General features: G+C 56.1%; 2 protein-coding genes across 5 annotated transcripts in view; both read right to left on the bottom strand.

Moving 5' to 3' along the window:
- Positions 1 to 9,511, bottom strand: part of ADAP1 (ArfGAP with dual PH domains 1) — a 46,054-nt gene extending 36,543 nt beyond the window's left edge. The window contains exon 1 of one of the 4 annotated variants that reach the window (XM_074314068.2): positions 8,880 to 9,511. In XM_074314068.2, coding sequence (XP_074170169.2) covers positions 8,880 to 8,961 — 82 coding nt within the window. In that variant the 5' untranslated portion in view covers positions 8,962 to 9,511. The remainder of the gene's footprint in view (positions 1 to 8,879) is intronic. The other 3 variants (XM_074314066.2, XM_074314069.2, XM_074314067.2) reach the window with 3 other exon arrangements.
- Positions 9,512 to 15,823: 6,312 nt separating this feature from the next.
- On the bottom strand, positions 15,824 to 24,552 carry COX19 (cytochrome c oxidase assembly factor COX19). Its single transcript, XM_074314072.2, has 3 exons — positions 24,392 to 24,552; positions 23,797 to 23,912; positions 15,824 to 18,975 (listed from the first exon to the last, which is right to left on the bottom strand). Exons 1-3 carry the CDS (start codon positions 24,471 to 24,473, stop codon positions 18,895 to 18,897), a joined length of 279 nt encoding a protein of 92 aa, XP_074170173.1. The 5' UTR covers positions 24,474 to 24,552; the 3' UTR covers positions 15,824 to 18,894.
- Positions 24,553 to 26,319: the final 1,767 nt, after the last annotated feature.

The following is a 26,319-nucleotide window of genomic DNA, read 5'->3' as shown; positions in this document are numbered from 1 at the left end:
TGAAGATAGGACAGTGGAAGTTATTGAGGCTGAAGAACAGACAGAAACAAGACTGAAGAAAAGTGAGCAGAGCCTAAGGGACCCGTGGGACACCATCTAGAGGACCAACAGATGCATTGTGGGAGTCCCAGGAGAAGCGAGAGAACATTTCAGGAACTAATGGCAGAAGACTTCCCAGGCTTGATGAAAGATATGAATAAAACATCCAAGAAGCTCAATGAACTGGAGTTAAGATGAACCCAAAGGGGCCCAGGCTGAGACACATCATAATCAAACTTGCAAAAGCCAATCTCAAAAGCAGCGAGAGAAGTCACTCATCACATAGGAGGGTCCTCAAATAGCTCAGAAGCAGACTTCTCATCAGTAGCTTTGGAGGCCAGCAGACAAAGGCCCACATACTGAAAGTGCTCAAAGGAAAAACTGTCAACCAAGAATCTTATATCCCACAAAACTGTCCTTCAAAAGTGAGGAAGATCCTGAAACTAATATTAAAAAAATAAATAAATAAAATAACACATATTTTTCTATATTTAAAAAAAAAGGGAGGAAGAAATCAAGACATTCCAGATAAACAAAAGCCGAGGGAGTCTGACCGTTAGACCTGCCCTTCAAGAAATGCTCAAGGGAGTCCTGTAGGTGACCTGAGAGAAGCCTGACAGTTCCTTGAAGCCATATGGAGAAGTCAAGGTCTCAGAAAGGGTAATACAAGGCCAATTCTAAAAGCGAGTATAATTGTGATAATGGTTTATAAAGTTATGTTTTGTTTTTGACATTATTTAAGAGACTAATACATAAAGAAAAAAACAATTATTAATGTAAATAAAAGCTAATGTTACTATAACTTTGATTTGTAACTCTAAATCTTGTTTTCTACCTAATTTAAGAGACCAATGCATTTAAAAATTATTAACTTATGTTTGGGGAGCACAAGATATAAAGATGTAATTTTCTGATATCAAAAAGGGGTGGGGACAGAGCTGTAAAGGAGCGGAGTTTTTATATGTTATTGAAGTTAAACTGCTCTGAATTCAAATTAGAGTGTTACAACTTTAGGATGTTAAACGTAATCCCCATGGTCACCACAAAGAAAACAGCTATAGAATAAACACAAAAGGAAATTAAGAACAAATTTAAACATTTTACTACAAAACCAACTAAACACAAAAGAAGACAGAAGTACAGTAAATGAGACACAAAAAGGCTGCAGGGCGTAAGTTGTACGATGACAGAAAGAAGTTCTTCCTTATCAGTAATTACTTTCAATGCTTATGGAGTAACCTCTCCAGTCAGAAGACAGGTTGGCAGAACGGATAAACACCCATGCTCCACTGCATCCTGTCTGCAAGAGACTCAGAGTTGAGATCCAAAGACATAAACAGGATGAAAGTGAAAGGATGGAAAAGGCTATTCAGGCAAAAAGGAGGCAAAAGAGAGCAGGAGTGGTTATACTAATATCAGACATCATAGGCTTCGAGCCAAAAAAGATCACAAGAGAAAAACAGGGATATTATGTACGAATAAAAGCCTCAATACATCAAAAGATATAACAATTACAAACATTTACACACTTAATGACAGACCATCAAGATATGAACCAAAAACTGACATAATTAAAGGGAGAAAAAGACACTTCTGCAATAATAGTTGGGGACTTCAGTAGCCCACTCACAACAATGAATAGAAGCACCAGACAGAAGATGCGTAAGGAAACAGAGGATGCAACACAATGAACCCACGAGGTCTCACACCACATCCAGCACTCTCCACACCAGTAGCGGCACGTGGGACACTGCCCGGGATAGACCAGAGATGAGGCCACAGAGGACGTCTCAATAGATTTAAAAAGATAGGTATCATACACAGTATCTTCTATAACCACAATGGATGAAGTTAACAATCAATAACACGAAGGAAACTGGAAAATTCACAATTAGGAAAACTTAACATACTTTTAAACAACCAATGGATCAAAGAAGAAACCACAAGGGAAATTAGAAAAATAATTTAGAAATGAATGAAAACGAAAACACAGCATACCAAAATTTATGGAATGCAAAAATAGGGGGAAGTTTTACATTCAAAAAAATGCTTATGTTAAAAAAAAGAAAGACCTCAAATCATCAAACTAACTTACAACTTAAGGAACTAGAAAAAGAAGAACAGACTAAACCCAAAGCTAGCAAAGGAAGGAAATAATAAAGATTAGACTACAGATAAATGAAATAGGAAAATAGAGAAAAAGCAGTGAAATCTAAAGTTAGTTCTTTGAAAAGACCAACAAATTGACAAACTTTTAGCTAGATAGACTAAGAAATAAAAAAGAGAGAAGTCTCAAATTACTAAAATCAGAAACAAAAGTGGGAACATTACTGCTAATTCCACAGAAATAAAAAAGGATTGTAAGAGAGTATTACAGACAACTGTGTACCAATAAGTTGGATATCAGAGAGTAAATGAACAAATTCCTAGAAACACAAAACCTACCAAGATTAATTCTGGAGAAATAGACAATCTGAATGGATCTATAACTGGTAAGTGGATTCAATCAAAAATCTTTCAACAAAAATGCCCTGGGCCTCATGGCTTCACTGGGGAATTCTACCAAACATTCAAAGAAAAACTGATACCAATCTTTCTCAACTCTTTCAAAAATTTGAAGAAGAGGGAACACTTCCTAACTCATCTATGAGGCCAGCATAACCCCAACACTAAAGCAAGACAAAGACACTGCAAGAAAAGAAAACGACAGATTAATATCCCTGATAAGAATTGACGCAAAAATCCTCAATAAAATACTAGCAAACAATTCAACAGCATATTAAAGGGTTATAACCACGACCCAGTAAGATTTATTCCTGGAACGAAGGGACAACTCAACATGAAAACTGTTCCATGTAATGCGCTACATTAACACAATGACGGGGAAACAGCCCAGGACCATCTCAACTGAGAAAGGAAAAGCATTTGACAAAGTTCAACGCTCTTTCATAACAACAGTCAAACTAGGAATAGAAGGAAACTACCTCGTAAGTCACATATGAAAAACCACAGCAAACATCACACTCAATGGTGAACGACTGAAAGCTTTTCCTCTAAGAGCAGGGACAAGGCAAGGACGTTCACTTTTGCCACTTTTATTCAATACAGTCCTGGAAGTCTCAGCATTTAGGGGAAAAGCAAAGGGGAGGGGAGGGGAGGGGAGGGGAGGGGAGGGGAGGGGAGGGGAGGGGAGGGGAGGGGAGGGGAGGGGAGGGGAGGGGAGGGGAGAAGGCTTGTTGTGGTGACCATTTCACAGTCGACACAAGTATTGAACCACTGTGCTGTACACCTCGGACGAACACAACGTTATATGTCAATTATAGCTCTTTTTTTTTTAAAAAAAAGGAAGAAAACTCTGACACCTGCCATGACAGGCATGGACCCTGAGGACACTGTGCTGGTGAATGAGCCGGGCACTAAAGGACACACACTGTGCGGCTGCCGTCATATGCGGTCCCTGGAGGAGATTCATAGACAGAGATAGGAGGGTGGGGGAGGGGGTTAGTGTTTAACGGGGACAGACAGGAAGAGTTATGAGGACAGATGGTCCTGACAGCCACACAACAGTGTGGATGCATCTGATACCACTGAACTGGACACTTAAAATGGTACATTTTGTTATGTGTGTTTTAACACAATAAGAAGAAAGTGCCTGTCCCGGCCCCCGCACTGGGCCTGACAGCGTGACACACAGAGCCAGTGACGAGAGCAGATGAGAAAGCGCCACACCAGCTGCACCAGACCCTCCGCTGTCACCCTTGGGCCCCAGCAGAGTCCCTTCCCGTTCCTTCCTCAGTGAAGTGGGATTATGCAGCCGGCTCACAGGTGTGGGGACAGTAAACAGGGGATGCCCTGCTGGCAGGCGCCTGTGCTGGGCGGGGCTCGGGAGCCTGGCTAGAGCCAGCAGCCAACTGGGAGCGTGGGCCTGTGGACAGGGCAACCTTATCCCCCTCCCAATGCATCCAGAGCACAGGCCTGGCTCACACACGCCCCAGCCACCCCAGCAGCTCAGGGAGTCCACTCCGGGGTAACCTCAGCCGAGTGAGTGTCCCCCAGTACTGCAGACAGGGGTGGCCATAATTCCCATGCTGGGTCGGGGGCGACCGGTCAGAGAGGTGTCACCAAGCACACGGCCAGAGGGAAAGGCTGCAGCTCTTCCCCGGCCCTGAGCAGCCCTCCTGGCTAGCACCAGGCCTCCGTACCCGGCTATAGGATGGGCAGACACGAGGGTCCCGCTGGCCTGTGGCCTGAACATGAACCCAGGTAGGGAAAGCAGGCTGGTGGCTCCCCAATCAGTCACACATATAATCACCATGTGACCCAGCAGTCTGACTCCTGGGTCTGCGCCCAAGAGAACCGGAAGCGGGGTCTCAAAGATACCTGCACCCCACGTCCACAGCAGCGCTGTGCACAGGCGCCAGGAGGCGGGAGCAGCCCAGCGTCCACTGACGGGTGAATGACAGACAAATGCGGTCCCTCCACACAGTGGACGTTACTCGGCCTTAAAAAGAAGGACACTGACCCCTGCTACAGCGTGGATGGACCCTGAGGACACTGCTGATGAAACCAGCCCGTCACAAAGGACACACTGTGTGATCCCACTGACATGAGGACCTAGGGGTCACATTCACAGAGACAGAGAGTAGGAGGGTGGGGAGGAGAGGGGAAGGGGCGCTGATTAACAGGTGTGCACTTCCAGGTTTACAGGATGAGGCAGTCCTGGAGATGGCGGTGGTGAGGGCTGCACAGCAGTGTGGGCGCACGAGTGCCCTGGCCTGCACACGTACAATGGTTAAAAAGGGACTGTTCACGCTGTACCGTGAATCCTTACTTAGCATCGAGAGGTTCCTGGACGCTGACTTGAAGTGAAGCGATGTAGAAGGAAACCCAACTGTACCTGAGGCTCAGTGACATGAACCAAGTGAGGTCTCCTATGGCACACTTCTGATCACAAAAACATCACCGAACTTCTAAAGAAAGACCCCAAATACTTCTAATATTAAACGTTGAAATAAATGTAAGCTCTACATACATTCAAGACAGATGAATAGAAATAAGTAAGGTCATTATTTTCCAACCCACTGATTCAAGTTCAGGGTCACAGCAGCCGGAGCCTCTCCCGGCAGCTGAGGGTGCAGGCGGGTCCCACCCTGCACAGGACGCCCTTCCATCGCAGGGCCACCCACACACACCCACACTCATGCACTTTAACTGGCAATCTGACACGCCCCTCACGCGCTCATCTCTGGGGTGCGGGGGGAACCTGAGTCCCCACAAAGACCCCACAGACGTGGGGAGAACGTGCCAACTCCACACAGATGGACCTGCCGTGGATCGATTTTTTTCTTCATCAACGTGATAACGAAATGACATTATTCAAGGACCTATACCGTATGTTTTACCACTATGGGAAAACATTTTAAACCCCAAAATGAGGTGGGCTGCTGCCCGGGCGAGGGAGTTGGGAGAGCACTGTCCATCCAGCCCAGTTCTCAGCAGCCCCTGCCTGCCATCCTCTCAGCAGATCCTCTCCCAAACCAAATGCCTGAAATTCCTCCCCTGCCCTGGTTTATAGCAACGTCTGAAAAGTCACCTCTGCCTTGAAGCCTTCTGGGTTGAATGTGGCGCTCCTGCTCTGAGTGCAGACCCTCCAGGCCTGGCAGGCACAGACTCCAGCCTCAGCCCTGCAAGGACAGGCACCCAGGGCCAGTCGTGCCCAGATGTCCCTGGATCCCGGCTCCAGCAAACACGCCTGCAGCAGCAAGGTCTCCACACAGCGCCCCAAACCATCCATCTCGCCAGAAATGAAGCTCTCCTTACCGAGCCAGGGCTCTCAGATAGGAAGGCCCAGATACGCCAGGCCATTCCGAAGCCCAGGTAAAGTGCATCCAAGTACCACAAAACTACCATCCACAGCCCAATCCAACTAAAGACCTGAGGCCCCCACGTCCTTCTGGGGCATTGGAACTGAGGCTGAAGGCGAGGGTCTGTCCCTTACCCCCTAAGTACACTCAGAACAAGTGTACAAAGGTGCTGCCTCCTCCTTCCTCTCCCTGCCTCCATCCCCCAGCCTGAGAAACGAGGCTGAGCCAGGGCCATGCTTACGGGCATGGAAGAGCCTACCGTCGGGGCAGATAGTGGGGAGGGCCTGGGGGCAGGTGCTGGGCAGCTCTACGGACCCCCGAACTGCCTCCCTCCCAGCAGCCCTCGCAGGCCAGCTGGCCAGGACTGCCCAAGTCTGCTCCCAAACACCCCAGGCCTAGTGGACAGGGGCGGCCAGACCTGCCCTGTGTCCGCTGTCCAGATCCGATGCTGTGGGACCCTCACCCTACTGATGCCCTGCTCCTGGCTGGCTGTGGCCGGGCAGAGCAGCCCTGAGGGGGTCTGTCTGATGGGATTCTGACAACAGCATCACACACCGTCCCTCCTCCTGCCCCTCAGTGGGGTCCCTGGTTGTCCATCTGGGCACAGCAGGTACAGGAGGCCCCAGCGGCACGCTGTAGCATCACCAAACAAGGGCAGACCAGCAGGGCTCAGCAGAGAAGCACAGACCGTGTGTGGGGATAGAGTCCCAGAGAGCAGTTTCCACGCTCTCGGCCTCACTTGGAAAGGTGCTGACTCAGGTAGTAGATGGCCGTCAGCTGTCACCAGTTAGCCACTGGCCACTAATATAACTGCTGTGGCTGAGCTAGCAAGCACGGATTGCAGTTAGCAAGAGGTTGGTTGGTTGGCAGGCAGAGAAGTAGACGGCGGATTGCGGATCGTGTGGCTCCTACTTCTTTTGTCTCGCCCAGTCACCAGCGACACTGGGGTGCAGGAAGACCCCTTGTTGGGGTACTGGCAGATGTTTGCTCCCTGTGTCTCCAACCCAGCTGCCAGCGAGAATATACTGGTATGACTCCCCTATCTATGGCTCCATGGTGTTCCTTTTTGGCCTCACCATGTCCTGTGTTCTGGTGCGGGGAGCATTCTGGTGGGCCCTGCATGACACCGTGGACAGGCATTCCATGGGGCCTGGGGCTAGGCTGGGCAGAGGCCTCCGACACAACACCCCCGGAGCAGGGGAGAGGCCGTGAGGGGGCAAGGCAGAGTGGGCAGGGGGCTGCGGCCGGGCATCAGAGGCCCTGGCCTGCTCAGTTCTCAAGGCCTCAGTTTCCCCAGCTGTAAAATGGGGCCGACTACCCACACCTTGCCTGTTCCACAGGCTGCCTGCCAGATGGGACAAGATGCAGGTGACATGGACCAACTCTGGAAACCAGAGGCTTGGCCCCAGTGCCAGGGAGAGCTGGGCTTGTGAGAGCCGGCTGCCAACCACAGCCCCGGGGCGAGTGGGTGGGCTGGGCACGGCACCTGCAGGACCCACCACGCTGAGGAAGACCCCTCCCTCCTGCCAGGCTGGGGGGGCCAGAGGTGGCTGGAGGGAGGCTCTAGGTCCAAGGAAGGCACTCCTGGGCAGGGTGGCCAGGAAGGAAAGGGACAGGCCAGCCCTCCCTCCTTTCCTACCCCCTTCCTCAGCCAAGCCTGAGAGAGGAATGTGCTGTGTGCCCTTTCTCCCCGATCTCTCCCTGGCATGGCCCGCTCTCCCAAACACGTGAAAATACAGGTCGGGGAGAGGGTGGTGAGGTGAGTCTGTGGTGAGCCGGCTCCACTGGCAGGAGCAGTGCCCAGTGTCAGTGGAGGCCAGGAAAAGGCACCTCAGCCCACGCGCTTCTAGAAAAGCCTGCGGGACACTGCAGCTCATCAGTGGATTCCCAGGACCTGTGGCTGTCAGAGACCCCTCCCAGCCCAGTGGGTGGCCCACAAGGGAGAGCTGGGGTCTGGACCCTGTTTGGGGAACGTCCAGGGGCTGCCAGGCATCTGGGACAAATGCAGCATCTTCCCACCTTCCCTCTCTGGGGACCTCGGCCACTCCACACATGTGTTAGGTTTGTTCTGAGGGGTTCAGGCTAGGAGGCCCCAGTGGAGTGTCCAGTGTCCTCCTGGGGGACACCTGAGTGGACCCCCTGACACTGGGGACACAAGCAGGTGAGCCTCCAGAGGCTGTGAGGATCAGCCAGGGCTGCCGGCCCAGAAGCAGATCCTGTGGGTCTCTGTTCCTGCCAATCGCAGGAAAGGTAGCTGGGGAAGGGAGTGGAAGCTCCCAGGACCCTGGCACCTTGGAAATCACCCAGAACCGGCACCACCCAGGGGCAAAGTCCAGGCGACACCTGCTGGGAGGATGGGGTGCAGGTGGGCCATGTGCCTGTTCCCAGCCGCAGTTGCCCCTGCGCCGCCTGAACTGGCCACCTGCCCCCGAGCAGCAAGGCGCCCGGCTGAGAGGAGGGGCGCCCTTTTCCCACCGGTCCACGTGGAGGCAGCTGGGGCTTCCTCCTGCTCTGCCGCGGTGCAAGAGGGTGGCTCTAGAAGGGAGCCCATGACGTCACCCCCAGGTGGCGAGGAGCCAGGTGGACCCCCACAACCACTCACTGAAGCCCGCGGGCCAGCTCGCCCAATGTCTCCCTGCAGCCGGTCACCGGCCGCGATTTCCTCTTTCTTTAGGAAGCCGAGATCTCTCAAGGCGGCGGCGGGTGACAGCGAGACACGCAGACGGGAGGGATGGGGGGAGGGGAGGAGGGGACACAGCCATTGTCCGGGGGGCCGCGGGCTGGCGACGTCCGGGTCCCCGCAGGTGCACTCCAGGGCCCGCGCCCCACCCGAGCGGGACCAAGCCACGCAGGCGCCGCAGCACTCCTCCCTGTCCCCGGCGCTGGCATCCAGGCCGGCGCCCCCCCGGGCGGACTCACCAGGGCCCGCGCCCCCCACCCCCACCCCGTGCGCACCCACCCCAGCCCCGCACTCACCGGCGGCGCCGCAGTCGGCGCACTGCGCGTTTCCCGGCCGCTGCAGCAGCTCCAGGAGGGCCCTCCGCTGCTCCTCGGCCATGGCAGCGACGCCGCCCGCTCGCGATGCCGGGGCCAGGGCCGGGCGGGGGCTGGGAGCGTCCACCCCGCGCGCTAGGGCCCCACGCAGGCCGCCCGCCGCCGCCCCTGCGCCATCCTGGGCCGCCTCAGCCCGCGCGCCGGTTCCGCATTCCTGCCGCCCGGCCCGGAGATGCCGCCGCTCGTGTCGCCGCCGCGGCTGCTGAGCGTGTGCGGGCGCAGGGCCCTGGGCGCACCGCGCGCTTTGGCCGGAACGGCCCGCGGGCGGCCCCCAGCGGCGCGGGCGGTAGGCCTCCTGGGGCGCCCACACGCCGCCCCTAGCCCGCGCCCCGGGGAGCCGTCTGGGGAAATCCTCCCGCTGCCCATCCCCATCCGAGCCCAAGATCCACTTGCTCAGCACGATGCCACCAGCCACACTGGCGGGAGCTGAGCGAGCCAAATAACTGCCGGCCTGGGTGTGATCACCCTGCTGTCCTTCGGGCAGGGGACCTTCCAGGCAGCGGGCAGCATGGCTGCCAAGCGCGGAGGGCACACTGCTAATGCTGAAGGAAGGGCTGAGCACCCAGGGCTGGGGACCCGGGCTCACACCATCCCTGCCCTGCGAAGAGACGGCCAGCGGGTGACAAGGGCCTCCCCACTCCATGCACAGCAGGGAAAGGGCCAGCGTGGACCACAGTGCCCTAGAGAAAGCTTCCTGTGTAAGGGGCCAGGGACCCACGCAGAAGGGTAACATGGAGCGAGATGCAGGTGACAGGAAACAAAAAGGGTGTTCCCTGGGCGGTGGAGGGCTCAGTGGTCAGAGCGGGAGCGCTGACCAACCGGGTTGCGGGTTCGATTCCCACATGGGCCAGGGAGCCGCGCCCTCCACAACTAGACTGAAGACAACAGCTTGGAGCTGATGGGCCCTGGAAAAATACACTGTCCCCAATATCCCCCAATAAACATTTTTAAAAACGAAACAAAAAGGGTGTTCCCTTTTCATGCCCCTGCAGTTCTTCAGATTATTTCCATTTTCTTCTTAAATTATGATGCAACGATGCATCGTGTTAAGAACAAACTGAAACAGTACTAGCCTGAAAAATCAGTCTCACCCCACCCCCGCCCCAGACCACTGTGAGCCAACCACTGGTAATAAGCCCTCAGCACCCTTCCGGATGGTCCCTGGCCTGTTCCTTCTGGTCTTACCTCCTGGACTGCCCAGGCAGAATCCCCCAAATGAGGAAAGAGATGCCCCCCCTCGCCCCCCAGTTGCAGGAGCTGCACAGGGAGCCCGGAGCTCCCACGCCAGCCCCGGACCCCAGGTGACCAGGCCCAAGCCGCCGCAGTCCCAGAACTCCCTTGAGGAGAACACAGAAGAAACCAACTCTCAACAGGTTCCGTTTACTGGACACGCGGACACTCTACTCGCCGGGTCTCTAATATCACCGAAGCAAGAACTGGTGTGACCACCAAGAAACCTTTCTGGTCCGTGCAGCTCCTCCACCATGTCCTCTGCCCCATGACAATGACCTTCACTTCTCTTCAGAGACACCAGGGTTAGGTGGCCATGGCTGGGGAGATGGCAGGACGCTCCAGGCTGGAAACTCAGGCCTTGTTATCAAGTCCCTGGATGGAGAGCAGGCTCTGGGCTTCCTGGAGGGGGTGGGGTGGGGGTCACAGGACACAAATGCTGGCAAGCGCTGGACAGGGTCCCTCTGGCCCAGCCAGGGAGAGTGGACTACATTCTAAAGCTAAAGGCAGGCTTGGCTGCAGCCTCGGCTCTGGGCAGGGCGGAGAAACAGGCTGATGGAGGAGGAATTGGGTTGGGGCTGGGAGGTGGGCAGAGATGCCCCGAGAGCAGAGGTCTGGCCCTGGGCACTGGCCGGCAGAAAGTGAGGTTTGCTCCAGGGCAGAGGAGCCACACCGGGGGCCTAGCAGCGGTGCCTGGAAGAGGCAACCTCAGAATGGACGGCCCTGGACACAGTGTCCCCCCACCCCCAGTGTTGCTGGGGTGTTTCCAGTGTGCTTTTCTGCTTTTCTGTTTGCTGGCTTGTGACACGGGTTGAATTGCCTCCCCCATAAAGACATGCTGGAGTCCTACCCACATGTGTGAATGTGGCCTGATCAGAGACAGGGTCTTTGCTGATAAGCAAGAGACAGTGAGGTCACTGGGGTGGGCCTCCCTGGAAACCGACACACAGGGAGGAGGCCGCCTCACCTACATGCCCAGGAAGGCCCAGGATTGCCAGCCACCTCCAAAGTGAGAGGAGGGTCCTGCAGCAGACCCTCCCCCACAGCCTCGGAGGAACCAGCCCCCACCACCGTGCTCTCCCCAGTCCTGGCCCAGTCCTGGGAGGGTGGCCCCTGTCCTGGGGGGTTCGGGCAGTAAGGAGAGTGATGAGTCAGGTCTGCCCTGGCCTGGGGAGGGGTGGGAGGTGGGCTGGGAAGGGTGGGCCTGAGGGCGGGGTCCTGGAGGAATAGGCATGGGAGACACACGCTGGGGAGGAGAAAAACCCAGGACCAGGGCTTCATGGCCCATGGGAGGCCCTGGGGATGGTGGCCTCCAAAGCCCACAGAAGGTCCAGGGAGGGGTCCACTGGGAACCCGTGAGCACAGACACAGAAGGCTGGAGACAGAGCCCCGGTCAGTCGGACAATCAGGAGCCTGCACAAGGTAGGGGAGAGGGGCCAACGGGACCTGGGTGCCAACGGCGGGTGCAGAGGGTCCACAGGACGGGTGAGAGGCAATCACAAGCCAGGAAGGGAAGGGGTGAGTGAGGGCCGGAAGGAGGACTGGAGGAAGGAGAGGGGAAGCTGCAGGGAGGATGTGGGGTGCCTGGGGGGGGTGTGAAGGGGACAAGCTCTGACAGAAGGAAGTGGCGTAAGGGCTTGGGTGCCACCATCCCTGCAGAGGCGGTCCCTGGAGCCTGGTGGGGCATCGGCCATCAACCACTTGCCACTGTCAGCTCTTCTTCCCCAGGACCTGCTATCTCCAGGTTCCTAAGGGAATCCTGTGAAGCAGGTGGGGGAGGCACTGAGCCCGGAGGAGGTGGCCAGCAGGCCAGGCGCTCCCAGCCAGGCCCCACGCAGCCTGGGCACACGCAGCCTGGGCACACGCAGCCTGGGCACACGCAGCCTGGGCACACGCAGCCAGGCCCCTCCCAGCCAGGCCCCTCCCAGCCAGGCCCCTCCCAGCCAGGCCCCTCCCAGCAGGCCCCACGCAGCCTGGGCACACGCAGCCTGGGCACACGCAGCCTGGGCACACGCAGGTGCTCATGAACTCACAGCTTCGTGGTTGACGCAGAGCCAGCGCCGAGCGAGGGGGAGGGGCAGGGCTGGGCCTTCCTCCCTAGGACCCTTCACTTGACAGCATTCATTGAGCAGCTTGGGAGGGAGGAGACAGGGATCCTAGGGGCGCCCAGAGAGAGCACCCACAGGTTTAGGCTGAATTAGCCCCCACCCAGCCCGGCATAGGTAGGAAGAGCGTGGGCTGCCTTCCAGAACCAGACCCCACCCTGAGCCCTCCCCAGAGACATCACAGCTCTTGGGCAATCCCCAAGGTCCCGGTGGCCTTGGGCAAGATGGGAGCAGAGCGGAAGCAGGGCAGGCGGCCGGCAGGCACCCTCCAGGTCTCTCCCTCCTCTGGCCCGGGCCAGGCCAGGAGGTGGGCCATGGCCACATCCTCCCCCTCTGCCCTCCCGCCTCCCTGGGCCTGCTCCATGCCAGACCCGAGACAGACCCCAGGGGGCTCCCCACGAGTGGGGAGCTGGGGATTCGGTGGGTGTCAGCTCCCTGGAGGCAGCCCTACTCGGGGCGCCCGAGTGCCAGCTACAACGGAGTGGGACGCCGAGGGAAGGAGCCAGCTGCCCAGCAGGGCGAAGACAGCAGGCAGCCCGGGCTGAAGTGAGCGGCCCTGAGGACAGCTTCCTGGATGGGCTGGGACGTTCCGGTCTCCCAGCCGCCCTCACCCCACACCGTCCAGCAGCCACTGCTGTCAGCCCCGGCCCCACCCCAACAAGGAGGATCATCTTGGTTTTCAGCAAGAGAAACAGAAAAAGCACAAGGAAAGACGACCCATGGCACAGCTGCGTCACTCAGGAGCTTTGCACATGAGGCAGATGTGGCAACAGGGAGCCACTCCTCCCTGGGCCCCAAAGCAGAGGCATCAGTGACGCGCAGCCCCCAAGACAGGCCAAGGAGCGGAGGGATGACTGGGACCCGCGAGGGCCGCACCCCTTCACCTGGGAGTGGCGCTAGCCCCAGGCACCCCCTCTAAGGCGGGGGTCTCCAGGGATGTCCCCAAAGATGACACTGGGACGACAGAGGTGGGCCTCTCCGTGGGGGCAGGGGTGCTAAGGTTTGTTCAGTAGGTTTGGGGACATTTCAAGATAGTTTTTGCATGGTTTCCCAAAGAGAAATGGTATGTGGACCAGGAAGGAGAGTGGGTGTGGAAGGCGGTGCAGGACCCCAGGGCCACGTGCTCAGGCTCGAGCTGCTCCCAGCCCCCGGGGACGGCAGGGCAGGTGGCTGGCTCAGCGCCTGGGCAGGGCGGGTACCCCAGGCAGCCACCCTCCCGGGGGCAGGGTGGGGACCAGGGGGGGACAGTTGTGCATACGCCATCTTCAGCAGGTCCTAAGCCTGGTTTGGGGAGAAGGACAAGGCCCGAGCTAGGATGCTGGGGACTGCTCTCTCTCCCTGGCCATGCCCCCTTTCAGCAATGAGCACGGAGCTGTGCGTTTTAAGTTCACACACAAATTGGTGCAACTCAAAAAAAAAAAAATTCACTTATAAAGGACTCTTACAAATCAATAATAAAAGGTCAGGTGACCCAGTTAAACAATGGAGAAGGGATCCTAATGACAAATGGCCTCAAGCAGCAGGTGACAAGCAGCTCAGCTCCAGGCAACGCAGATTGAGAGACACCAGGAGCCGCCCCCTCACAGACACTGGCATGGCGAGGACTCAAACATAGAAAGTAAGTGGGACTCAGTGGGGCCTCAGAACCGCACACAAGCGGGGGCCGGACACCCGTCCAGCCGCCCCCCCAGCGGTCAAGCCGCAGCTCCTGTCCTGTGTACGGAGCCAGGTGTGGTCATGTACCTGCACCCCAGCTTTGCAGCAGCACCAGCCACATCAGCCAGAAGCTGGAAACACTGCATCCCCATCAGTGAGTGATGCTCAGACACTGCGAGGTCCATCCGTGCACCTGTCACCTAGTTCCTCCCACCTGAGCTTCAATGACTGACATCCTTCTCACCTCCCACCGACACGACACGTGGGGTCCATGTTCTCACCTTGAACCTGGTGGGGCTTTTGATGGCTCCAACCACTGGAGGGTGGCTTCAAGGTGCCACAGGACTTCTGGGTCTGGGTCATGACAGCAAGCAGTCTCTGTCTCTGTCTCTCCCCCAGCCCCACTCGCTGTCTCTGTCTCCGTCTCTCTGTGGCCACCGCACTGCAGAGCCCGGTGGAGAGAGCCCCGAGCCCATGCCTGCTGTAGCCCCCGCTGCTGCTGTCCTCCCAGCGCAGCTCACCAGCCTCGGCCATCTCCTGGGGAGAACCGGCCTGAGCAGTTCTCTCAGCCCGAGAACGGTCACCACAAAACACGGTTGTTTAAGCTTAGTTTGGGGTGGCTTGCAACCCAGTGAGGCTGACTGGTCCTGCCCCAGCCCCCCCAGCCCCTCTCGTCTCCAGCGCCAGCTCCGAGGGACCCCAGTTCCATTTCAATCCCTTGTAGCCTCTGCCCCAGCACTCAGTCTGCAGCTGTGGTCAGTGAGCCCTGACCACCAGGCCACAGCGCCACCGGCTCCGTGCTGCCCTGCCGCGAACAGGGTGTTGGCACACAGGTGAGGACGGGGTACTGATGAGCCTCAGCTGGGGCTCCCCTGCTCACGGAGCCCCGACACCCCCAGCTGCTCGCTAGTCAGGAACACCTGAGGTCTTAGGCACACTCAGCTGCGGTCCTACGTTCAGCTCCCTCCCCTCCAATGACCCTACTCTGGCGCCGCAGTGCCCCCACCATCCGGCAGGGGCCGCCACGCCACCACATTCTATCCCTGAGGTGCCATTGACCCCTTCGGTCAAGGGACAGAAAGCGGGTTCCCAGAGTGGTTGGCCCGCCCCTCCCGCATTGCTAGGCTTTTGTAATTCAGTGACATGGTCCCCAGACCACAGAACAACCCCACCCCCCAGTGGTCCCCAGCCCAGCATCCTCAGAAGGGTCTCTCTGCACCTGGGACAAGGGCTGCTCTCCCACCCTGGGAGAGCCTGAGGTCGGGTGGGACTCAGCTCTCCTGCCCCCTCCCAATGAGTGTACATGAGAAAGAAAACATGTTCTTTACAGAACACGTGATGGACCACCAAAAGCATCTGGTGGCTGCTTTGGCAGCGGCCGGCAGGACGTCCAGCTCCTGGGCATCAGAGGCAGCTCGGGAAGCCGCTGCTCCTTTGTGAGGAGGTCAGTACCCCCCCCACCCCCGGCCCCGCTGCTATTCTCAGACTTCTCTCCCTGTCCTCCCAGACCATCTACGCCTGCATTGCCCTCCCTGAAATTCACTGAATGTACGTGAAAATGAGAACGTACTCCATCGTGTATAGAAAGTTCAACTACAAAGGGTTTGATACAAAATGTTAACTTTTCAATCATTTCAGAATTCCAAAAAGTTGTAAAAGCAGGACAGAGCTCATGTGCCACTTCTCCAAGTAACATCTCACGTAATCACAGAACAAGCATCCAAGGGCCCAGGACCAGCCTGCAGAGCTGGGGTCCTGCCCAGTGCCCAGGGCTCCTTCCTTCCCGTCTGGCACAGCCCCTCCGTCTCTCAGGCCGTGGCCATCTGGGCAGCGCTGGTCCTCATCTGTAGGTCCCTCAGCAGACTGAGGTTATGCTTTTTTTTTAAATTTATTTTTAAAATTTATTGGGGTGACAATTGTTAGTAAAATTACATAGATTTCAGGTGTACAGTTCTGTATTACATCATCTATAAATCCCATTGTGTTCACCACCCAGAGTCAGTTCTCCTTCCATCACCATATATTTGATCCCCCTTACCCTCATCTCCCACTCCCCACCCCCCTTAAGGTTATGCATTCTTGGCAACCCACAGAAGTGAGGCGGTGCCTCCTTGGGGCTCCAGGTGGGGGCACGAGCTGTGGGGAGGCCTCCCTCCTGTGTGACCAGCTGGTTCCGGTGACCTCACTGCACGTCTCTTGTCCCCTTGTAATCACCGAGTGCCTGAGCGCAGGTCCTCAGGGCCAGGCGGAACGCCGGCCACATCACACACCGCCCACTAACCCCACCACGGTCCTGGCCCCAACCGTTTGCCACCGGCAGCTCTTCCCCTCAGGAGCTTGATCACTCAGCGATTTGCATCAGAGCAGCCTTCTGGGTAGTAATTTATTCTGAGGGCGATAACCTTTTACCTTCTTCTGTCTCTTCCATCCCGGCTGTGTCCCAGTCTGGGCCACTGGGACTGTGCCCCGACGCGGTTGCCTGGTTTTCAACAAGTCCCACCAGTTCTTCAGCAATTCCTTGCTTCAGACACGAGACGGTCCAGGCGCCCCTTGGACTATCCCAGCCTTGGACCTGGAGTCGGACGTTTCAAGGAGCCCTGACCTTTTGCTGGAGACGGCGTGGGAGCGCACGATCTGGGCACTGGGTGTGCACCTTGCCATTGGTCTCGCTGCTTCCAGGCCCCTGTGCTGAGCTGGACACAGCTGTATGGAGACGCACACGCATGCACGTCTATTCGTGTCAGCAAACCAGGTCGGCACACCCAGCTCTTACCTACAGCACAGCTCTAGCTTTGTCAGTCTGAACGTACAGCTCCAGACTGTCGTGCATGTGAAAAACAAACTTACTCACTAGGGCACAAAATCTTGTCTTTTTGTCTCTAGCTTTGGACAAAATCCTGCTTCCAAAGTCACTCAGCTGTTGTCTCCCTTGCCCCCCCAGTGTGGTCAAAGTTCGCATTTGTAACACGGTGCTGGTGTTCCACTTTGGGTCCCCGCTCCCTGGCTGATTTTTCGAGCACGTCGGACAGGAATGTGGAACTAAACTACATGTCAGTGATTCTTCTCACCAGTTCGTTTGTCCTTGAGTTTATATTTTGTACAAACACACAGATTATTTCTAGAGTTCCTTATCTCTTTCTTTTTAACATACTACAGATACGCTTTTGGATTCTGCTTTTTTCATTTAGCAGCATGTTTGTGGTTCGAGGTCACTCCATGTCAGCTGAGACGCCCCCACGTTCCCCATTCCTTTCTGCACTGCACGCGCCCTGCTGTGTGGACAAATCAGTTTACTCAAACACTCGGATGGATGGGCACTTGGGTCTCTCCATGGTTTCTAACCACAAACAATGCTGCAATAAGTAACTGTGTGTGTGTAATTTTATGCTGTTGGAAAATACAAAACAGTTGATGGCTCAGTTTGGTTTGGTGATAAAAACCAAGGTTTTTCATAAACTAGACAATATGCAAAAAATCTGCAGCATACCATCAAAGGCCTCTGATACAGAGACCAAACAATGAAGTGAGCTGCAGACAGGAGCAGCTGGTGCCACACCACCCATGTGGCGACTGGTGCCCAGAGGGCACCATGGGACTAGTCAGCGTGGGAGGGACTTGATTCAGGGAGGGTCTCACCAAGAGACATCCATCACTGCAGGACTGAAAACGGCGTTAACGCGGTGAACTGGACACGGGGGGAGATGCCGTACCACCCATGGCCAAGGAGTGGAGGGCAGTGATTTCCTGGAGTCCGGGCCGGCCTGGGTCAAGGTCGGCTGTCCCCACCTGCGAGAGCCTGGAGAAGATGCAACCACAGCCAGGGCTGCTGTCTGAGAGGGACATGCCCCAGATTCTCCCATCACCATCTTCCATTGGCCACACCGGGACAAAAGCCAGCTGACCAGAAGGCAGGGAAGGAAGGCTGTGCCAGGGAGGGGCGACAGGTCGGAGGGCAGGCAGGCCCAGCACTCAGTGTTCTGTTCGTGGTTCTAAACCCTGGTCACACACCAAAACCTCCCAGAAATCCTGGCTCAGGATTCAGACACCTCTTTGCTTTAAATGCCCCACAGGCAATTCTGGTCCCAGCTGGGCTGCTGTGGTACCGCGACTCTAACACGTGCCAAGTGGACCCAGGAGCGAGTGCTGGTGGTGCCTAAGTGTGGTGTCCTTGGGGAAAAAACTGCAAAGCACTGTGCAAGTCCAACTACAAATGAACTGGCAATCCATTCTTCAGAGTTACAGCAAATGAGTTATTGAAATTAAACATCTAGTTTTATAAATACAGTCTGATACAAATCAGAAAATGACCCTGGGATTATAAAGATACGTGGTCAGGCATTACCAGAAAAAGACTGAGAAGTCAAACATGTCAAAAGTCAGACCATTTCTCACTTCCTACTTTGTCTTCTACTTTGTTAAAAAAAAAAGGAAAGGAAACCCTTTTGCTAGGGAATAATTTTCTGACATCTGTCTATGTAACAGGCTGAAATTCATAAACATTTAGCACGCTGCTACTGAAAATCTGTGCAGAATATGATAATATAAAGCCACCACTTCACAGGAGCCCCGAGCTGAGCTGTCCACTCACTAATGAGCCCGTCCTCAGCACCCCCCCCCCCCACTGTCATGCGCCTCCCAGGGACTGACTGCATCACACACAAGGATTTCAAGATAAAGCTTAACACCCTGAGGGGGAAATGAGACTCTAAAAGGAAGGATAATTTTTCACACTAATGTGGAGGTTTCCGAGCATGAGCCACGCCCCCAGCCGTGAGCCCTGCCCACCAAGGAGGTGTGTCTCTTCTGATTTCACAGACACTTCCAGGGCACTCTGGGCGCCCCTCTGTCAGTCACTGCACCTCGTAAGGAAACCGTCAGGGTGACATGGTCAGCGCCACTGCTCTGTCCCAGACGATCCCTGACACAGCCCAGCAGTCTTCTTCCCATCAAAATTTAGTTTTTGTCTCTGATTTTCCACCTATCAAATCTCCAAATCCCAGTTTTTCCAGTGGTTCTTGTGCCATCAGCTGCCTAAAAGAAAAATGGACAGCTGTCAAGGCGGATGGGGGAAAGACTGGGGAGACTGTCCACCCAGGGCCACGTCAGACTGTTCCCGCGCTACCAGTGCCCTCGAGTGATACCGAGCAGAGCGTCAGGCAGGGGCCCCTCTGCCGGCCTCCCCTGCGTCCACTCAGGTCCGAGCCACAGAGTCCAAAAGGCCCCCACGGCAACATGCCGAGCTCCCAGAGCCGCCCCTCCTGTCCCCATCGCGCACGCTCCTGGGGCAGAGCTTGGGTTGTGGTTCTGTTCGATGGGTGGTGGTGGATGACACCAGCTTTCTGAGGCCTTCCCGCTTACCTCCTGGACGTGCTGGGAGAAGGCAGGAACCGCCAGCCCCGTGCCAGGAACGTGGGCGCCCTGCCACACACTGGCCACTGTCATGACATCCCTTCGCCCACCACTGAGCGCGTGCGCCCGACGGATGCAGCATGCGAGGGTGCTCAGACCCAGTGGCCCCCCCACCCCTGCACACTGGAAGCCTAGGAATGCAGTGGGACACCAACCAGCACGCTTCTGAGGCGCTGTGGGCCCTGGGCCAGCCGGCCACGCTTCCGCAGACACACAGAACAGCTCCGGGAAACGGCCTGCTGTCCCGAGTTCCTACAGGCCATCCCCTTCCGGAAAACTAAACAGCCAGGATGTCTGGGCAGTGCTTTCAAAGACTTTCCAGTGGAGACAACGGGGGGAGATGAAAGAAACGAGAACTGTTGGCCATTACTGATGCTGGGGACGTGAGCTGCACTGTTCTCCCTACTTCTGTGTGTGCTTGACAACTTCCACTACAAAAAGCCACCTGAAAAGAAAGTGGGCCTATGGGCCAGACGTCACTTGCCTGTGTCCCCAGGGCGCTGGGCAAGCTGCACTGCCGCCTGACAGGTGACTGTGCTCCTGGTCTGGGGCTCCCACTGGTCTCTGCCTCAGGCCGGGGCTTGGCCCAGGAGCGCAGGCTTCTCCCGCCTGCTCACGTGTCCCATGCGCAGTCAGGGGGCCAGAAGCGCACACTCGAGAAAACCAAACACAGCCCGGCCAACACAAAGTCCTGCACACACTAACTATGACGTCAGCTCAGAGGACAGGGCATCCCTCTCCTGTCTGGAAAACCAGGAAGTGTGGGGAAGGTCATCAAGAAGACGTGGCTGCTGGTTCGATCCACGAGTCGGACCTGGGAGCTAAGAGGCTCAGCGCCCGCCCCCGCCCCCACCTCTCTGTGCCTGGAATACACACGGGCTTTCCCTTCCCCACACAGAAGCCGCCCGAGGGCACCACCAAGACAGAAATGTGGTGATGACCATCTGGATAGGGTGTGTGACTGAGGACCAGGGCCTCTATGGACTTTGATTCTGACAGGTACGGAAAACTACTTCTTTCTGCAGCACCCAAGCCGAGTGCTTCTTAAACCTGCCAAGCTGGAGTGGCCTGCCTCTTTCTGCGGTTGGTTCCAGGTTATCCCTGGGAAACTGCCAAGAAAGGTGGCCTTTTCCAGCCAACAGGAAATTTCATGGGAAAGGTGGCGATCTGGCCTGGAGCTGGGACACAGACGGTGGGGTGGTCGGGACTCAGAGATGCCTGAGGAACCGGAGGCGATACAGTGCAGGACTTCAAGGCCAGCTGTCACCGAGACTCAGCTGCCTCAACAGCGAATGCCCCTGGGCCACCGGGCGGGCAGCTGAAAAGCCAAGGTGGGCTGAGGCTTAGACAGTGGGCACCACGCCACTCTCCCAGCAACACCCTGCCCCCATGTGGCCTCTGAACTCCGCACGCTGGCTGGTGATAAGCCAACGGAAGACCCCAAAGGCCAGTGCACCCGACTGGTGGAGGGGCTGCGTGCGGGACAGCACATCCCGGGCTCTGAGGGGCCGGCCAACAAAACCCAAGGTCTGTCACTTAACGCTCAGGAAAACGTCCCCAGAATGGCAAATCCCAGTCAGGTAGCAAAGTAATTCCACAGCAGTGGGACTCATAAGACACTCCTTCAACCCACGCTAGGCAGGCAATGACAGGTTTTCACATCTCGGCAGAGAGCACACCTATCAACAGTTCTTATACTGACCGGAGCCTTGGCTGTGGTCAGCAGAACAATGACCCCCGATGACAGCCTCACCCCTGGAGCCTGTTACCTCACCAGGCAGAGGGGAGGCAAGGCAGCAGATGGAAACAAGCTGGTTCTGAGAAGATCCAGGCGCACCCTTAAAACCGGAGACCCTCTGCTAGCTTTGGTCAGACAGGACCGTCAGGAGGTCGGCTCTGAAAATGGAGGCCGAGGTCAGGAGCCGGGGATGTGGGGCCTCGGAAAAGGCTGGAAAAGGCCCGAAATGGGGAGTGTGCTGCAGCCTCCGGAAGGCCCAGCCCTCCAGAGCCCGTGGCCTTAGCACGGGTGTCAGACTCCACCCTGCAGAACGTGGGGGGACACACGTGGGCTGTTGCTGCCACCTGTGTGAGGGGAGCTCCTTCGCAGGTCCAGGGAGGAGAGCTGCTCTTCCAACGCGACGCGACGCGACGCGGCTGTGACAGCAAGGACCAGCCCTCCCGCTGAGCAGCACAAAGAAGGAACAAGGAGGAAAAAACTACAAGCCAAGTAAGACATGGTTCAAGATACCCTCTTTCTACAAATCTGCAAATCTGTAAAATCCAGCTCCCTGGCAAAGTCACCAAAAATGGCGATTATAACATTTAGCAAGCTCTTCACCCACCAGGACGGCTTCAGTGCCCGCCTTTAACATAAGGAACAGACCAAGAAAATGACCCATTTCCTGTTTTCTAAGGACTGAGCCATTCAGATCACCCTGGAATCTTCACGGAAAGCAAAATTCCTCCCAACCGTTCATTACACCGCCATGGCTCCAGAAGCATGGAATCCGTGGTCCCAGGTGACTATTCACACACCCCATATTCTCTAGGGCCACAGCAATAACAGCGTTTACTAGCCTCAGCCTGAATCCCGCTGACGGCTTTCCCAGGAGCAGCCACCTTCGCCCCCCGCCCGCCCCCTGCACTGGCTGTTGTCCTTGCAATACTATAATCTCAATTTGAGCAGTTTTTCTGTTAGAAAATGCGATTCACATCTGAAACAGCTTTCGCATCAGGCTAAAACGGCCCAAGTCCTCATGGGACAACTCTGAAATCTCTACTGTGGTCTAGTTTTTAAAAAAGATGCATATGGAAGTAAGTAGGAATAAGATAACGCCTGCGATTTCAGCACACGAGAAAAGAGGAAGGAAAATGTTTAAAAGGGGAAGCAAATGTGCAAAATCTTGACAGTGAGCCTGGGTGATGATTACAGAGGCCCATCCTACCCTCTACCTTTGCGTGTCTGTGGATTTCTATTAAAACACAAGCCAAAAGTCTACGGCCAACATAAGTGACCAAGTGAGAAACACCACCCCGCCCCGTCCATTCATGCGAACGTCACCTGAGCATGCAGTGAAGCCACCTGAGGTCGCGGAACCCGCAGCGGCCAGCTGTGTCCCTGCCCCGTCCTCAGCAGGCCTTGGGGAGGCCAGTCTCCAGAAGCTGTGCTGTCTACAAGGTACCAGCACATGTAGACCCGGGCCGCTGCTCCCAGGCCAATGGAGAGAAAACACGGCCCTCTTGCTGGTCTTTCGACAGGACAGCCAGGAGACTCTGGGGACCCAGAGCAGCGAAACCCTCCGCCGCTGCCCCAGCCCGACCGTTGGCACACGGATGATGAGCCTGAGCGTCAGGGGCACGTGACCTGCTCACACGCTCACTGGCAACAACAACTTCATGTCTCCAAGGCATGGCAGCACCAAGAAGAAATTCACTTAGTTCCAGTTTTTTAAGATGTAATAATTTAAAAGACAGTCATTTAAACACGTGGATCCCAGCAATGAGCTATTTAAAAACGCCAAGAAGTAGGTTCAGGGTGGCCCTTTGTCGAATGCAATCCCTGCTGAGCCCGGACAACCTTGAAGATGGGTAAGAAGGCCTCACAGGAGGGCCACGCTGCCAAGGCCCATCCCCCTCAAAGTCCCAAAGGTCCACAGACGCCCCGAACACACCTGTGGGCCTGAACAGAACAACAGACTCTGCCTTGAGGGAAACGACTCTGTGGCGTTTGTTATGGGAGCATGGAAATGGAAAATGGTTTGTTATGGGAGAATGGACACTGAACTGGTTTGTGCTGGCCTGTCTTCACACAGCGCTGTCTGAAGAATGGATAACGAGGGCTCAAAAGGCAGAAACAACAGTGCCCACCCCCGCTGGGTAATTATACGTTACACGCTTTCCCCCACTGAGGATTAGGACAGTTCTTACTTTAACTCTCGATGGATCACAGGCACATTTTTTGTTTTGTTTAAAAGTGAGCTCTGGTGAATTCTCGTTAAGACAGAAGAACCACTTATATCTTTCATCGTTTCTTACCCATCCCACTGTATTCCCTGTCACATTCCACAGAACCGAGTCAGGGTGGAATAAAACCAGAGCACGTATTTTCGCGGTCTGAGAAGGTGAAAGACATTCCCTGCGGGCCCACAGCCTTCACATCTGTCAGCTCAGTCGGAGTTTTTATGGGGTACGATTCTGAAGCCTTAGGACAGGTCAGGAGCACCCCACCTGGGAAAGGAAACGCTCTGAGCAACGCCATCCTCAGGACAGGCTCCCACACCTGCTCCCCTCTCAGCACCGTTCACCTGACGAGCCTGGGTTCCACGGGCGGCAGTTCTGCGGGCGGCACCAAGCCGGGCCGGGCCTGCCTGGGGCCGCCGGGGAAGGAGGGGGGCCACGGGGAGGTGGGGGTCCCCGGAGGGGGTGCTGTTAGCGAGTACTTGCCTCTCCATCCTGCATTCTAAATATTCTTTTGATTCGTTTCTGCACAAAGCATTTTCAGAATTATTTTCACGGAGACACTTCATGAACTTCTCCTTAAAGCTTTTACATTCACCTAGAACGAAAAAAAAAAAAACCCAGCATTTTCTTTTGCAAGTGAAGACGTGCCGAGCTCACCCAGCGGCTTCACGGCAGCACGACTTTCCCTTTCGAAACCCTTCCCTCTGGGCGGCCGGATGGCTCGGCGTGAGCGCGGGCCCCGCACAGCGCGCCCGGGGGACCCCCGCCTCCGACCAGGCCGAGGACGATGCCCTGCAGCGGACGGGCCTGGACAAACACTGCTTCCCAACGTCCCCGATGATAATTAAAAAACACCCTGCATTTCCCAATTTCAGTTCCTGAAAAACACAAACTTGTTTCCTTCAGAAACACGCTGACAACTACACGGAGAACAAGCCCACATTGCGGTGAACGCAGCGACCTGCTGCGCTTGGTGTCAGGACCCGAGGCCGGGGCGCAGAAGCCGCAGGCCGGCCCGGCCCGCCCCACCTCCGGCCTCCGCCGGCGCCCAAGGCCCGCGCCCCCACAGCTCACCGAAGTGGTCCAGCGGGAAGCTGCCCTTGTCCGGGGGCCTCGGCTGGAAGCTCTTGGAACCGAAGTTCATCGCCGTGGACATGACGACGGTGCGAAGCCCCCAGCACGACGCGCGCCGTACGCAAGCCGGCCAGGCGAGCGCCGAGCACGTCGAACGCCGAGGATTTCCGGGGCCTAAGGCCCCGCCCCCTGCCCCGATCCCGCCCCTCGCTGCGCAGGCCCCGCCCATCCGCGTGGTCTTCGCTCTTGCTCTGCCGGCCCCTCTCCAGCCCCAGCCCCTCGGACCCTCACAGCAACCAGTGGCGGAGCCCCCTCGGTCATCCGGTTATAAAGAGGAAACGGAAACTCAGAGAGGTTCAGCAACTCGCCCAAGGGCACACAGCTTCTGTCCACAACAAGCCCCAAGGCAGGGGCAGGCAGACTGGCACGTCCTGGCAGGTCACTCACACATCTGTGTATCCCTCTGCGTCCAGGGTGTCCACAGGGCTTTTCCCCATGGGTGCTCACCTGGTGAGAAATACAGTAAAGACGAGTGTCTGTGAGATTCCTGGGGCGGCTCAGAACAACAGAAATTTCATCTCTCGCAGTCTAGAGTCCAGAAGTCCTAGACAGAGGTGCTGGCAGGGGTGGTTCTGTCTGCTCCGGCCCCTCCCCTCCTTTCTGGGGCTTTGTAGGCAGTCCTCGGTGTCCCTTCCATCGCAGACACATCACCCCACCTTTGCCTTTGTCCTCACCTGGCTTCTCCCTGTGGGTGTGACTGTGTCCAGTCACTTGGTTAGGGCCGACCTCAGTGAACTCACCTTAGCTAATTATACCTACAATGAGCCCTAGTTCCAAAAGGGTCCCATTTCTACCTGTAACCAAGTCAAAGTGCATCATAAACAGTTTAGCCCCAGGCAGTCATTTGCTGTTATGGCAACAATAACACTAGTGAAAGGACTCAGCGGGACCCCAGCTCTCCCCAGCAGAGATGCTTCCCAGCCCTGCTCCCAGGGCACCCCTACTCCGTGCCTCCAATTTTTATCTGGATGACAGGGTGGCAGGTCAGGGCCCTCCCAGCACCGCCTGCTGCCTGCAAGTCTGCCCTGAGCTCCATCCACGCTCCATCTCAGCCATGTAAGTCACTGAGCACCAGTGACTAACAGGCCCTGCAGATAAGCAGAGCTGGCCCCTCCGGACAAGCTTTCTCACCCCAGGTCCCTGCTGTGACCACTGCTCCTTCTAAGGTCAGGAGGCGGAGCCAACTCCAAACGCTGGGGCTTCCAGAGAAGTGCCTGCCAACAAGACCCCACAGCCCGAACCCAGAGCCTGCTCCTCCCTTCAAGGCCTGACTCAGACGCCCCCTCCACTCCAGGAGGCTCCCCCCCCCTCACTGGGTCCGCTGCCCCTCTGCAGTGACCACCACTGGATGTGGTACCCAGTGTTGGTGACCATCCAGCAGGGGGTCTGTCCGCAGGGCCAGCCCAGTGCTGCTGGAAACCCCTTTGTTGCCTGGGCCTTGGGCTCTGGGCCCACTTACAACTACAGAAGGGCAACTGCACCTTGTTCTTGTTACAAAATGACTGTTTGCCAAACTTGGGTTATTCATTAATGTGTTTGCAGGGCTGTGAGCAATAGCTCTTCCTACTCAGTAAACGGACTTTTCCAACTAGTCAGAAAAGGGACAGCCCCTCCCCCAAGGTTGCCCACAGCTTCTGGCTGAGCAGCCAGAGGGATCACTGACCTGGAGGTGACAGCTTTGACTCCTCTGTACCTGGCAAATGATTATTGGTCTCTCAGATGTTTAGCTGAGAGAGAGGGGAAGGATTTTTAGCTGCAGGAAAAGTGGGGGAGGAACTAACATTTTTGGAACCCCTCTTGTGCGCTAGGCTATTTCACATGGATCCCCAGGGCTGAGAACAGTGCCTGGCACCCAGGAGGTGTTCAGT

Source organism: Rhinolophus sinicus, chromosome 5 (assembly GCF_057876585.1).
Source record: "Rhinolophus sinicus isolate RSI-liver-muscle chromosome 5, RSI-T2T, whole genome shotgun sequence".
Lineage (NCBI taxonomy): Eukaryota > Metazoa > Chordata > Mammalia > Chiroptera > Rhinolophidae > Rhinolophus > Rhinolophus sinicus.
This window is presented reverse-complemented; position numbering and strand designations above follow the sequence as displayed.

Coding starts and splice junctions, on each gene's coding strand:
- COX19 (XM_074314072.2), bottom strand. CDS start 24,473: ATGTCCACGGCGATGAACTTCGGTTCCAAGAGCTTCCAGCCGAGGCCC. Junction 23,913..24,391: donor CTTCCCGCTGGACCACTTCG/GTGAGCTGTGGG, acceptor TTTTCGTTCTAG/GTGAATGTAAAAGCTTTAAG. Junction 18,976..23,796: donor AATGCAGGATGGAGAGGCAA/GTACTCGCTAAC, acceptor TCTTTTAGGCAG/CTGATGGCACAAGAACCACT.